General features: G+C 40.9%; 1 protein-coding gene across 2 annotated transcripts in view; it reads left to right on the forward strand.

Moving 5' to 3' along the window:
• tab2 (TGF-beta activated kinase 1 (MAP3K7) binding protein 2) overlaps positions 1-15,082 on the forward strand; it is a 52,987-nt gene that overhangs the window by 24,723 nt on the left and 13,182 nt on the right. For both annotated transcript variants that reach the window (XM_061091845.1, XM_061091846.1), the window contains exon 2: positions 12,377-12,566. In XM_061091845.1, coding sequence (XP_060947828.1) covers positions 12,465-12,566 — 102 coding nt within the window. In that variant the 5' untranslated portion in view covers positions 12,377-12,464. The remainder of the gene's footprint in view (positions 1-12,376; positions 12,567-15,082) is intronic.

Raw genomic sequence — 15,082 nt, forward strand, 5'->3', positions numbered from 1 at the left:
GCTAAAAATCCTTGCAGACACCTTTTAAAAAAATGTCAAAAATTTTGATGTTTTTGGGGTTCTAATTTAGAATTTCTGTTCCTACCCTCTGCTTCTGGTGGTGCTAACATTAGCCACACCTGGCAAATGTTAGCTGTGCAAGCACAGAATTTTGACAGTTGCTTATCAAGTGTTAATTTACAAGGCATGCTTAGACGATATATAAACCCTGTGTGTGTTCACATAGGTACATACGCAGACACACACTGTGTGCATACTTATTTGTCAGTGTTTTTTTTTGCAGTTGCCAGTGAAATAACTGTGTTGGGTTAAAGCAATAGGAAGAGTAGGGGCTTTTTGTGACTCGTAGCTGAACTGTATCTCTCATCCACCTCGGTAGACAAAGGAAAATCCCTTTGTCTACCTGAATCCCACCAACTTAATTTGTGTCATTTGCATCCAGCATTCAGATTTTTTCAGCATGTGATGTGACACACCTTGTTGTTGCAGCATGTTGTTTTAGGAAGAACATGTGAAGAGTTTCCTGGATAGAAATGAAAGATATTTTTGTGGCTGTCCAAATACAAGACGATCGACTAAAGGCTCCAGTATGCTTCTACGTTCTCCGTTTCTCGGAGAGGGCTCCACGGGGGGCGAAGAGTCTTTTTGATTTTTACTTCTCCGACCACTGTACGTCGAGAAAAATTCACCGCCAAACCCATAGGTGGCGCAACGGAAGACAAGCTCAGAGAAGCCTACCCCATTTGGGAAGAAGAAGTCCATGTGTTTCTGTTTACATCTGTTAGCTTGCCTCCCACACACTGAACCATGGCAACTAACAGAACTAAATAAAGTGACACCCAGCGGGTCAAGATGCTGATTTTATCGTTTCTTAGCGCAGCGGTTCCCCGGTCTTGTTTCCGAACTGTGTTGCTGATTCCACAGCTTGAATCTGCTTGAGGCTACACGGAGCTAGCTAGCTCCCATCCCAGCTAGCTTTCCCCCCAGCTTCCACACACAGTCAGCAGGACTCCCGACACTAACTACTACTACCCAGTGTTTGCTTCTAACCTGACGGTATTATAGAAACAGTGTCATGATAGAAGTGGAATTAAAGTCGTGACGGCGGGTTTTTGCACTGTTACCACCGCAGTTAGCATGGTTGCTAGCCCGCTAGCGCCGTTTTGAAAGCTCGTTATAACCGTATGTGACCGTGCACACATGCCGTCAGTGCTCTAACGAGCCACCGTCAGCCGGACAACTCCGCTGGCTCAACACACACGTCACATTAATCGTAGAATCATAGTTGTGATTGGGTTTGATGTGACAGGGAAGGAAACAGGAAGTTTGAGGTCCGGAAATTACGTCGTAGGGAAATTACGTCGTAGGGAAATTATGTCGTTCGCCGACCAATCACAGCCAAGAGCTGTCCGTAGGCTCTCCGTCATGAAGACGGAGAGTTAGAAAAATCAGACGTGTACGAAAAGCTCTCAGAGGAGCTCGGAGAGGGCGTTCCACGACGGATAGGGCGGTCTTATCTATCCGTTTTACAAAATACGTAAAAGCATAAATTGGCCTTAAGTAGTGCAGTGATGGGAATGATATAAATAACAGTATCTGGAGCAGAAAGCCAACAACTATTCAGTGTTTGGTCGGGCCAGAGCCCTGCTGCTATACTTTGCTGAATGTGTGCTATCCTGTGATATAAATTGCTCAGTCATGCATCCAACTGTTTTATATAACAATTTTAGAGGTTTGCATTGTATTTTTTTTTCTCCCATTGTCTCGACTTGGATTGGTTGGAAAAACATCCACCCTCCTCTTGGCCTGTGGCAGTATTTGGTACTCCACTGCTGGTATTGAATGCCAACACTTTGTAAAGCTTATGGCTCCTTCCCAGCACACTATCCCAATAAGGTGTGAACATAATATACATGGTCACATGACTTGGACACTGCTCGTTTTATGGCTGGAAATACAGCCTCTAACATGTAACCTATCTGTCCTGGAAGTTGGTTTGGAAAGTTCAGCTTATGGATTGTACTGTACCTGCTCAATCAGAGTCTGTGTCGGGGCTTGTCAACTGGCAATTCATGTTTCCACAATGTAGGGATAAACACTGCACCGTGGCCTGCTGATCCTGCCATTGCTACATGCTTGTTTCTTTTCACTCAATAAGTTTTGCTTTGTAGATCGCTCACACCCTCTTTGGATTCAAAGTTTCTTCGAAGAAACCAACAAAAAAGATTAGTGGTTAAAGGGATAGTTCACCCAGATATGAAAATTCACTCATTACCTACCAACCCCTATGGCGATGGAGGGGTGGGTGAAGTCTTTGACACACTTCTGGAGTTTCAGGGTTAAACAGTGTAGCAGCCGAATCCAATACAATTGAAGACATTAGTGACTTATCTTCAGACCTAATAAAAAAACAGAAAAACATTACATAGCTCCATATTGCTCGTGTGATGTCATCAAAGAAAAGGATTAAGGTTTGTATATGCAAGTGTCAAATACATCTAAATCTGAAAATGTCTATTCACAAAATACTAATGACAACAGGCGTAATTCCACATTTTCCTACAACATAAAGAATTTCAGCCTTTCTTAGTTCCTGTATTGTTAATTATCTCATGCCTGTGTTTTGCTGTTTCTGATGTCCCTCGCAGTTGTAATGACTGCAGGTGGAAGCAGCTGTCAGGCTTTATAATGGAAGTCACACATTTGCTCTTTAAGAAGCTGCTGGATGAGCTCAGCAGTTTGTTGCCCACAGAAATTTTGAGTTGAGGTGGTGGGAGGAGGAGGAGGAGGGATGGGAAGGACAAAAAAAGTGGGAGGGATTTCCGAGCCAGCTAGTGTCTGAACCCAAGCATACAGTCACACTCAGGGAAGCAAGCTGCAGCAAGCACAGCTTCACATACTTACCTCTTCCAAATACCCTTCTTCTCCTCTTCCTTCCTTATATGGTCAAAGCAGACACAACCAAATTGGTGGCTCTTTAGCTGTTATTCGTTTGTTAACAAAAGGAAAACAAAAGTTGTCAAAAGTTGGACTTGCAGTTTTATTGACTTCCCAGAGAGCCCAGTATAAAGGCACTCTTACATGTTTGTAAGACCTCCTATTCCCACTCTGCCATCGGAGTGCTTAGTCGACCAGGGGAGTTGGTGCCTTTGCCTGCTTCCAATCAACCACCAGCTGCAGGCTGTGGTATTGAAGAATGTTTTATTTCCTACACACACTCGCATACACACACACACTCCCACCACCATGCACATACACATGCTTGCATACAAACACTCATACCCCTGTTTTCAAAAGAGGGAAACTAAAAGCAGAGCAGGCTGTCTTGCAGAGTTAGTCCCAGCTCAGTGTGTACTTTGAGGCCCAGGCACAGTTAAGTACAATTTGGGTTCTGCGCACAAAGTGTGGTTTGTTTGTGTTCTGCAAGCATTGGTTGCAACAAAAGATGTGCCTCATACTGTATGTGGCTTATGTGCAGTCTTATCATACTATCAGTAATAAGCGTCTATTAATGTTGTCATACCCATGATGAATTTAAATTTAGTAAAAAATTGTCTGAAGTGTCGGGATGTATTAAGATCATCTAGTTGAAACAACTGTTTCAAGTTTCCATTAATGATACAATTGTAGTTTAATTAAAAGTTTATGTGACATTAACATGGTGGGAAATCACTTTGATTCAGTGAGTCACGGCTTTTGTGATGACTGAAGAAGCTCTTTTGTTAATATGACCCTTCTTAGTAAAGTTTCCATGCCTGTGTTACTGTGCTCTGTGGGAGGTAAGGTTAAGGCCTGTGATTCTTCAGAGTCATTGAATCAGAATGAAATGTAAAAAAAAGTAGAAGATTTACATTCTTTATGAACAAAGAGTATAAGTAGCAGACAGAAAAATTAAGACAGAATTGCTTTAGAGAAAGTTTAGCAGCTGCTGTTACCTTGTTTCCATCAGGGCTGCAACCTGAGGTGCACCATGCTGCAATTTGCACAGCTAAATCTGCATTAAAGCTCAACACAATTGTCAGTATTCCAACATTATGTACAAAAGGCTCTATTAATCTATTACCATTAAATTAATGTCTTGTGTTCTTTACAAGTACATTCCTTCCATTTTTAGGCATTATGTACAGTTTGATATTTTTAAGTGACAAAGGTCACTATTTAGTCTAAACAACGTGTGGCTTTACTCATTCATATACCCATTCTTACAACACTTCTATAAGCACTTCTGTATCAAACCCAAGGACACTTAAGTATACGGAAAAAGTTAAACCATTGACCTTCCAATTAGTGGAGGACCAGCCCTATCTCCTAACCCCAACAGTTAAGTGGTTGTATTAGCTTTGTTTCCTGTTATGAAAATAATGAAAGATCGTGACTCCTGCTGTAATTGGATAGCGATCCTTTGAGCAGTAGCTGCTTGCGTTTCATGCATCAGTGAGTGCACTACACGTACACAACTATGTCTAGCTTCTTGGAAGAGTGGGCTGCCTGCCAGCAGCCCTAAACAGCGTCCTCTGCCAATTAGTCCTTTTATTTCTTCAAATTCTGCTGGACCAAGACACTGCAGTTAAGATATTCCACTGAGTTGCTCCTTAAAACTACAGTGGATGCTTCTGATCGAAGCTCAGATGGGATCCTTACTCTTTCCATTGTATTACATTTTTTTTCATAATTTAACTAGCATTTCTGCAGGAGACACATTGTTGGAAGATGCCTAACAATCACGATCAAACATTCCAGTCTGAAGATTGCATGATGGCATGACATTTTATTGTGTGCTTTTTCTTCCAGTAATGTGTAGCCTCTTTGTTTTCATTAACTGGTTTTGTGTGGGCTTTTAGCACCACCCACAGCATCAGGTGCTGTGCTGATATATCTGCCATAGGCTCCTGTTGATTATTTAACCACATTGTAGTTGGACTTAAATTAATTAAGACATTTTTAGGGGCATTTACCCTGGCAGAGTGAATGAGCCCATTGATGGAGCATGGCATGCCCGCTACCTCCAGAAATGAGTGTGGGATTGTGGGTCAATGCTTTGGCATGGTGAATAACAGCCTCAGCAATAGAAGCTTTGTCTCTATCTTTGCTGGCAGCACACACTGCCTCAGGCCCGGTTCCACAATTGCCTCCAGGGACAGCAACGACTAATCTGCCTCCTTCAAATCCTCCCCCACACATGGGCCTGCTGCGGGGCTGTAATTATGTACAGTGAAGAGGTGCAGGCCTTTTTGTTTTTTACAATCTGACCACACTGTCGACCTGTAAAAGGGTCAGCTGCCATGTAGTGAATTTCCTTTCCCCAACAACGACCAGCCACAACATTCACAGTCACATGTCATCCGTTCACCCCAGGCTGTCGAGATGATGTCTTTTGCAGACTATTGGAGGAGTTTTTGTGCAAAAAACTGTTCTGATTTTAAGGTCTCGTTCTTAGTACGTAAAGTGCCCTGAGATGCTGTATTTTATATTTTGCCGCTATACAAATGAAATTTTATTGAATTGAACTAGGAGTGGCTTAAGTTTATTTGATAGTCATCAACATGATGGTCCAGAGTTTAAACTAGGAGTTAGAGTTGTAGGCCCAATCCCATTTCACCCCTTGGCCCTACCCCTAGTTATGAGGGTTATCTGGCCCCTTGAAATGGAGTCAAAAGGGGTAGTGGTTGAAATCTTCCTCTACGAATTGGGACAGCCCTTCAAGAAGCCGTTTCATCATAAGTAGTCATCGCGTAAACCTGACATGTCATCAGTAGTCGTTGATGTAAACAGACAAGACAAAAATACCTTATTAAATCCTTATTATTTGAGAAAATACTGCATTTGTGGGTCTCTCTCCCAGCTTGCCGATGATTTACAAGGCATTCTGGGTAACCATAGGTTTGAAGTAAGGGGCGGAAAATCTCAGTTTCCAGGGCTATAAAGCCCTACCCCTTGGACCTACCCCTCCGTCCCACCAGATATTGTGTCACCCTACCTCTATACGTGAACGTGCAAAACCAAGGGTAAGGGGTAGGGCCAAGGGGTGAAATAGTCTTTCGCCCAGGCCTGTGTGAGCAATGCCTGTGCGTCACGGAACGTCTTGTTTTTCATGTAGCAGCACGTCTCAGGCTTTTTTCTCTGGGATATGGTTCCCATCAAAAAGTGAGAATGATCTTCAGTTGCATTGTCTACCTGTCAAATATGTCACAAACATAAATATTTTCAACACTTCCTGTACCTGTTTCAAAGTAAAGGCACTTCAGTCTTTCTTTTGACTGAATCCATTTTTTTGATTGTTATTGCAGGACCTGAAGATGCACAACCAGTGTCCTGGCATTTGGTTGAATATAGCTGTACTTTTATTCAAGGAAATACAGTAGTCTCACCAAAAACCTTGAATTGCAGACATGCTGCCTGTGTGAACAACAATCACACACAGCAGATCTGTTGTCCAGCCGTCGTGCGCTGCACCCCACCATTCAATAAACGACGTCTGCCTCTAAGGGTGGGAATCTCTCAGCGCCTCACAATTCGATCCGATTCAGAAGGCTATGATTTAATGATAAAAGGATTAACGATGAATCAAAGAACTTTATTTCCATACATGATATGTTTTTTCATCACTACAAGAGGTGTGCATATTCACTAGCCTTATGATTTGTGCTTTAAAAAAAAAATTTAAGATTGTTATTACAGTAATGTGCTGTAATTTACAAAGAAGGTTTTCAATTAAAAAATCAGACCAAAACAGTCAGTCTGTAACAGTGGTCAGTGCTCTCCACATCGATTTAACATTCATTTGGAATTGTGTGCTGCATCTTGAGCCCTTATTTTATTAGGGTGGCCCCGCCAGGCCCCCCTTGGCAGCATTGAGGCACATTATCTCGCTGGTCAACACGAGATTCTGCTCCAATGTTCTTTCTAATCACTCACACAATCACTCACACTTAGAGCTGAATTCATATTTATCTTCCTGGATAAGCGAGTAATTCAAAAAACTGCATTGTGACATAATCTGTGGGAAGTTATTTCCTTCCGTCTGCAGCCTGTGTGTGTGTGTGTGTCCTGATAACTTCTGATTAGTGTCGGTTAGGGCTGGGCAATAAATCAAAATCGATAATTATCTTGGTATAACCTTTCCGCGATAGAAATTTAAGACTGTTTTGACGGACAGAATGACCAGCCAATGAGAATAGCACCTAACCAATCATTTATCTATCTGGAATAGAGTTACGCCCACATGAGGAGGTTGACTGCACGATGCAGTGCCTTAACTTAATCATGTTTTCAGGTAGGTTCATTGTTTCAGCCATTTTCCACTGTTAAATAATTATATCCCTGCTGATTCAGGATCAGGACAGACGCTTATTAAAGGTCCGGTTGTCCTTTGTCAGAGTCTCTGACAGAGTGTGCTTCCTCCTCACTCCTCTGACCTGCGCTCACTTTAACAATAAACACCACTGGGATCACAAGTTATTAGGACACATACAGGACTAAAGTTTACTTTGTGTTTCTTTGAGTCGCTCCAGAGTTTATGAGACGCATGTTTAAACCTGCTAAAAAAACGAGACGTGACGCGCAAAGTCAGGACATCAGATTTAATATGACCGGAACAATCCGTAGTCATGATCCGACATCAGCGATTAATAACTTTTTTAGAATATAAGACTAGATGGTATGCCGTGTGTACACATTTAAAAAAAATGTGCTAAACTTAGCAATGAGACACTTCTTCAAGCAACAAGAGAGTTTTTTGAGAGTATTCTCAGTGTTTGTGAATATAGCTTCAGGTGTCTCTGTGTTAAGGCTCCTTCTTACAGCTGGCACCCTACTATTGACAGTAGCCAAATAGCACCTCCTGTTATCAGCTACTCACAGATGTTTTGCAAAGCTGATTTATGACTTCTCAGTTGGGACATTACATGTCTTTAACGGCGTGATAAGACAGACGCACAGCTGCTTGGATTTGAAAAACTCTTGGCTGTTCATCATTAAACAAGTGTATTCAAGTGTCTCTAAGTTTGCCAACACTGCACCACAGATCTATATTGATCTGTAAAGAGTGGAACAAGGTTATGTTCCGGTCTTTTGAATACCTGAAAATCCCACAGGAAGCTGTTTCATAATGGCGGGTACACACCGGAGCTTGGCTGTTCACACCGGACGCTGAAGTGCCGCGCAGCGCTAATAACATCACCTACTTTTGCTGTCATCAGCCTACAGTAAAAATGGCATTTAATCATTTTTTGAAGCATATACTTACTTGTTGCTCCAACATTAACTGCAACAGCGTCCCAACATTTGTCTTTTTTGGTGTTGTATTTAAACAACATGTGCTGAGGATCATACAAGTCAATGTACTTCTCCACTTCAATTATTCATTTAATGTCGTCCATCTTCAAGAACTTCTCCGCTGTTTGCTCCGTTCAATGTCGGGGGTGGATGGGAGGCGCGTGGCTTGGTGCTGCGCTTAGGCGTCACTTCTGCGTCTGGTGTGAACCCAGCGTAAGACTCCGGTCAGAAGAAAAGTGTGGGGTAAGACATGGCAAGTTCTCATGTCCGTTCTGATCCATGTCACTCTTGTCTGTCTTTCTAGTCCCTGAAAACCATGCCCTGGACACACTGCTATAAATTTGGTTCCAGGAAGTAAATTACACTTTTTGAGCAAAGCCACAGGCTACTCCTGTGGAGTTGCACCTAGGAGTAAAAGAGTGGGTTTGCCTTGTCCAGCACCCAGGAATGAGTACTGTTTGCACAGAAGGATAGGAAGCAACCAAGCACAACTGTTGGTGAACACTCTACCAGCAAAACATTTTTCTCAATAGTCAATGTTAAAAATGTGCACTCTCATGTTAGTTAGCTACAGCAGCTAGAAATAAGTGTAATGCTGCAGTGCTGAAATACATCCCTCTTTCATGAAGGTTATAATAAGTTTTCTGAAATTGTTGTAGAAAGGCATGGATTCAAATGTTTGTCTTTTTGTGATTCTGATATGTATTCCATCCCGTCAGTTGCAGTAAAGGCAGACTAAATCAATAAACCTTCTTCCCCCTGAAGCCGAGACTAGATTTTGCATCTTGAAGCGCCGGGCAATAGCCCATCCTGAAAAGGAAGGTTTTGGAGCATTGCAGTTCGATAGACATGTTTGAATAAGGATAAATAATTGCTCTCAACAACACTGTATTAAAACATTTAGCAAACCTCGAGAAATAACCAAGTGATTTTCTGATAATTCATCTTAATGATCATTTGACTTAAAAGCAATGCAATTATTGTTTGATTATTATTCTTATTTTGATATTATTGTAATAGTTATTCTTCACTAAACAGTGTGCAGTTGTCACACCATTGATACAAGAAAAAGCACTTTCCTCTCGCATAAGGGAATAGACTTATTATAACATTAAAAAATAGGTGAGAGCAGCAGTAAGTCTGTTGATTCTTGTTTGGTTTGATTGATATATTGGCACAAGATTAATATTTAAGATTAATAATAACTAACAGTGAAACGCAGAACTAGGATTTTTGAAGGGCTTGAAAGAGAAGAAAGATAAAGTTGATTTAAGAATTGATGGGAACATATATTAAAAGAGGTGTGGAAATTTCTCGTTTTTTACGATGCAGAGACGGAACATAATCAATAATTTTTTACTGCTACGGTCAATTTTTAAACGATGTCCTGCAGCTGAATAATTATAACACCTCGGCTTTAAGATCAGACAAACACTCATTAGAGGTCCAGTCGTTCTGTGTCAGTCTCTGTCGGATTCTGCTCCCTCCTCACTCCCCCTCTGGCCTGCGCCCACTTCACATAAACACCATCACAGATTACAAGTTATAAGAACACGTACAGGAGTGATGTTTACTTTGTGTTTGTTTGATTCTCTAGAGTTATTGAGACGCGTCTAAACACCGTGCATGCATTCCGCTGCTTCACACAACGCGAGACGTAATGTGACGCACACAGTCAGGACAACAGGGTTAAAGTGACGATACGGAGTCATGATCCGACACCATCGAATAATAACTAAATACATGTGATTATCAGTTCATGTGTGACGAGGGACAGAGACGAGCAGGGACACGCACACTCCTGGGGGACGCCCAATGTGGGGGATGCCCCGTTTATCCAGGAATGTAAAAATAAATTCAGCAGGTTATTATAAAGATCAGTTCTTCGTGTGAGTGATTAGAAAACATCAAAGGAGCATAATCTGTTGTTGACCAGCGGAGCAATGTGCCTCAGTGCAGTGGTGCTGCGCTCAAACAGATAGCTGGTAAACAATGTTTATGAATTATATTTTTGCGTATTTTCATCTATTATTGGTATCATCATCATCATCGCCTACTACCCCTTCTGGGGCTTAGGCCGCAAACAAGAGTTCTCCATGCATCCCGGGTATATTATTGGTATAGAGACACCAAAACCACTGTGAGCCAGTGGTTTGACTGTAAATGGTGTTTTGTTAAGGAGCAGATAGATCTACATTGGCAACTCGGGAGCACAAGAGCATAAATGAAAATGCTCCACACAAGTTAACACGGCTTCATCATTGTTTAAAATTGAATTAATTAGTTACACTCTATGTGCAGAAAGTATGCAATTGGGAAACCCTTTTCTTGTGGTCAACTAAGGGTTAATGGATGATTCCAGATTTATGTGTGTAAGACAGTAAGTGGCAAAAACAGTGCATTGCCCTGCAGCTCTAGAGATCATTCTGTTGTTGTAAATAGCATCTAAGCAAAGACGTCTGGACCCCACTGTGGACATTTCTGGAGCATGTAAAGTTACACTACCATTCAAAAGTTTGGGGTCACTTAAAATGTCCTTATTTTTTAAAGAAAAGCAATGTTTTTTCAATTAAGATAACATTAAATGAATCAGAAATACACTCTATACATTGTTAATGTGGTAAATGACTATTTTAAGGTGTAAACGTCTGGTTTTTAATGAAATATCTCCATAGGTGTATAGAGGCCCATTTCCAGCAACTATCACTCCAGTGTTCTAATGGTACATTGTGTTTGCTAATCGCCTTAGAAGACTAATGGATAATTAGAAAACCCTTGAGCAATTATGTTAGCACAGCTGAAAACTGTATAGCTGGCGAGAGAAGCTATGAAACTGGCCTTCCTTTGAGCTAGTTGAGTATCTGGAGCATCACATTTGTGGGTTCGATTATACTCTCAAAATGACCAGTAAAAGAGAACTTTCATGTGAAACTCACCAGTCTATTCTTGTGCTTAGAAATGAAGGCTATTCCATGTGGGAAATTGCGAAGAAACTGAAAATGTCCTACAACGGTGTGTACTACTCCCCTCAGAGAACAGCACAAACGGGCTCTAACCAGAGTAGAAAGAGAAGTGGGAGGCCCCGGTGCACAACTCAGCAAGAAGACAAGTATATTAGAGTCTCTAGTTTGAGAAATAGACGCCTCACAGGTCCTCAACTGGCAGCTTTTTTAAATGGTACCCGCAAAACGCCAATGTCAAAGTCTACATTGAAGAGACGACTCCTGGATGCTGGCCTTCTAGGCAGAGTGGCAAAGAAAAAGCCATATCTGAGACTGGCCAATAAAAAGAAAAGATTGATATGGGCAAAAGAACACAGATATTGGACAGAGGAAGATTGTAAAAAAGTGTTATGGACAGACGAATCAAAGTTTGAGGTGTTTGGATCACACAGAAGAACATGTGTGAGACGCAGAACAGTTGAAAAGATGCTGAGTGCCTGACGCCATCTGTCAAGCATGGTGGAGGTAATGTGATGGTCTGGGGCTGCTTTGGTGCTGGTAAAGTGGGAGATTTGTACAAGGTAAAAGGGATTTTAAATAAGGAAGGGTATCACTCCATTTTGCAATGCCATGCCATACCCTGTGGACAGCGCTTGATTGGAGCCAATTTCCTCCTACAACAGGACAATGACCCAAAGCAAACCTCCAAATTATGCAAGAACTATTTAGGGAAGAAGCAGGCAGCTGGTATGCTGTCTGTAATGGAGTGGCCAGCGCAGTCACCAGATCTCAACCCCATTGAGCTGTTGTGGGAGCAGCTTGACTGTATGGTACGCAAGAAGTGCCCATCAAGCCAATCCAACTTGTAGGACCTCAATAATTAACAGCTAGAATGACAAAGGTCTGCACTGCTGTAATTGCTGCAAATGGAGCATTCTTTGAAGAACAAAATTAATATTTCAAATAAAAATCATTATTTCTAACCTTGTCAATGTCTTGACTATATTTTCTATTCATTTTGCAACTCATTTGATAAATAAAAGTGTGAGTTTTCATGGAAAACACGAAATTGCCTGGGTGACCCCAAACTTTTGAACGGTAGTTTATATGTATGAGAATTGTCATCATGTGCTTTCCTGTCTTTCTTTGTTTCCATTCAGAAAATGTTCAAGATGAAGGCAACTTGCTGCCATGATTGACGCCCCAGTGCGCTGAACTGAACAAAAGTCCTGACGCGGTAACATACGAATGGCCCAGGGAAGCCACCAGATTGACATTCAGGTTTTGCATGACCTGCGCCAGAAGTTCCCTGAAGTCCCAGAGGGTGTTGTCTCCCAGTGTGTTCTGCAGGTAAGCAGGTTGAACCCTCCGAACCCAACAGAAATTTGGTTTTATCACAAAATGCGAATTTACAAAGCATTATCGAAGAATTAACATTTTAGTAAGCCTGTAAAGGCATTACATCAAGGCCAGTCTTAACATCTCCATTCTTGTGATAATTTCTCTTACTCCCTGTTAGACCTGGTATCAACATCTGTCCTGAAATATCTGGTCACAAGTAGAAATTTCTTAGTTTGTCAGTTAACACCTGGCATACAAATGTGTTTCCTGTGAACGCTTGCGATTAGATCACTCCCCCCACTATATGCAATTAATAATGAATGTCAGTTCAGTTTCGGAAGACCAAATTATGTTGTTTGAATCCAGGCGGACTATACAGATGTGTCCAGTATTAATGTGTTTTTAGGCATGTCTATGATACAGATGTGATTCATTTAAATACATTAGGAGAACAGCCCGCTACGCTTTAGCAATTGGGTAAACTGTGTCAGCCTGGGGACTTAAGCTTGGTTGTACCCTGTGTAGTGTTTAGGTTATCAACAGCACCTCAAGGCAGCAAACTTAAGGGGTCAATGTCTTTTTGTCGTCTTGGTTCCCCTGTGACTCAGAGGGAGCAATGGTCAGCACTTTTGGGGGTACTCCAACAAATCCCTGCCGATCAAAGGTGACTAGCAGCAGAGCTAGCGCCACTGAACTAGCCAAATGCCTGTCAGGTTAGTGCTGGGCTCTGTTAGTTTTCTTTAGGGCTTGGACAGAATATGTGTCCCCAGCTGCTGTCTCTAAAACACACTGACCTGTCTGTCATTAAGATGTAGACCCCTTAAAATATCCAACATTTTAGTTATCTTTAAACACCAAAACCTCATCTTTCAAGTTGGTCAACTCTCCTCATCATGTGAAGAGCCTCTTTGATACGACTCTGCTGCTTTGTGGAGAAGAAACTTTCACTTAACTGCAGTGGCAGACTTACGAATGTGTAGCACTTGATATGTGAGCGAGCAGTGTGTTAGTCTTAGTTAGATTCTCTTACTCATTGACTTTGGTGCTGCCAATAATGCACAAACATTACCAGGTTAAACACACTTACTTAACCTTGACCACTTGTGTAAAGATCTCAAGGTTTATTTAAAATACCTGGGGCCTTTATAACTGTTGCATTATGTACATCTTTCAGACCCCATTTCGTACGTGCTCTACTTCCCGTACAAACATTGGGATGATTAAAAACGAATTTGACGACTTGCCTTGAGAATGTGCGAACTACACAAACTTAATCTAAGGAATATATATTTTGGAGACGGGAAAATTGCGATGCAGATGAAAGGAGATTATTGATCAACTTAATTATTAACATAAGGGCTGCATCTAACGATAATTTATCTTCGATTAATTCATCTTTTTTTATTACTCGATTAAGAGAATAATAATTAAAAAAACTAAATTAATTAAAAAAACTTGTGTCATTTATATTTATTCAATCATCTTCTCTTAAATGCAAACAAATCTGACAGAAAACCAAGTCTGAACTGCTTCTACTGTCACATACCTCACGAAAATTTAGTGTGACTTGTTCCAGTCAAGTAAAAGACAAAGATACATCTAAAACCAAAGTAAAATTCAAGTAACTTTCTGGAGGGATATCAAAACACTGTAAATTCAAGTTTAGTCTATCAAAAATAATAATCTTGAAGTAGTCTAGTTGTTTCATTAATGTATGAATTAAAAAACTCAAATAAAGTAAGTATAATTCAATATTATTTCAACAATGTTTATTATTAATTAATTCACACTGAACTGTACTCTAATTATAAAATAAACATTATTTTCTCATTTCAAGTAAAATAACGTTTGCATTTAAAAAAAATAAAGTTATTTTTAAATGGTTTTGTATTTATATAGCGCTTTTCTAGTCTGATGATGACCACTCAAAGCTTTTTACAGTACAGTTTTACATTCACCCATTCACACACACACTCATACAGTGCATCGGTAAGCAGCACTTTGTTATTCTACGGGGTCCATTCAGGGTTCAGCATCTTGCCCAAGGACTCTTCAGCATGCTGATGGGTCAGACTGGGGATCAAACTGCCGACCTTCATGTTGGAGGACGACCGCTCTACCCCTCAGCCACAGCCGCTGTTTTTAAAGGCTTCTTAAAATAAAGTGCTTATTAAAAAAATTAAAGATGTAGTTTGAGTGTTTCCTTTTGTTCTTCTTTCTTAATATGTTAATACATTTCACATATAAACAGTCTCAACAAACATTATCAACTAAACAACTGTAACTTTCCTCTTTATTCCCACTTTTTCTTGTTCAGTGAGAAAAGTGAACTTTACCATCTGCTGCCAGGATTTAATACCGTAAAGACGGAAAAACCTGCACAGGTTCAAATAAGACTAACGTAATTGCTCCACATTGTATAAAATCAATATCAATATAAGCACGCAAAAGTTTGCAGTCTGCTCTTCAGGTGAATCCTGCCTTGACTGTGCAGCCACCTTCCTGACGCCGCATCAATGTGTGTT

The sequence above is a fragment of the Limanda limanda genome, chromosome 18 (genome assembly GCF_963576545.1).
Source record: "Limanda limanda chromosome 18, fLimLim1.1, whole genome shotgun sequence".
NCBI lineage: Eukaryota > Metazoa > Chordata > Actinopteri > Pleuronectiformes > Pleuronectidae > Limanda > Limanda limanda.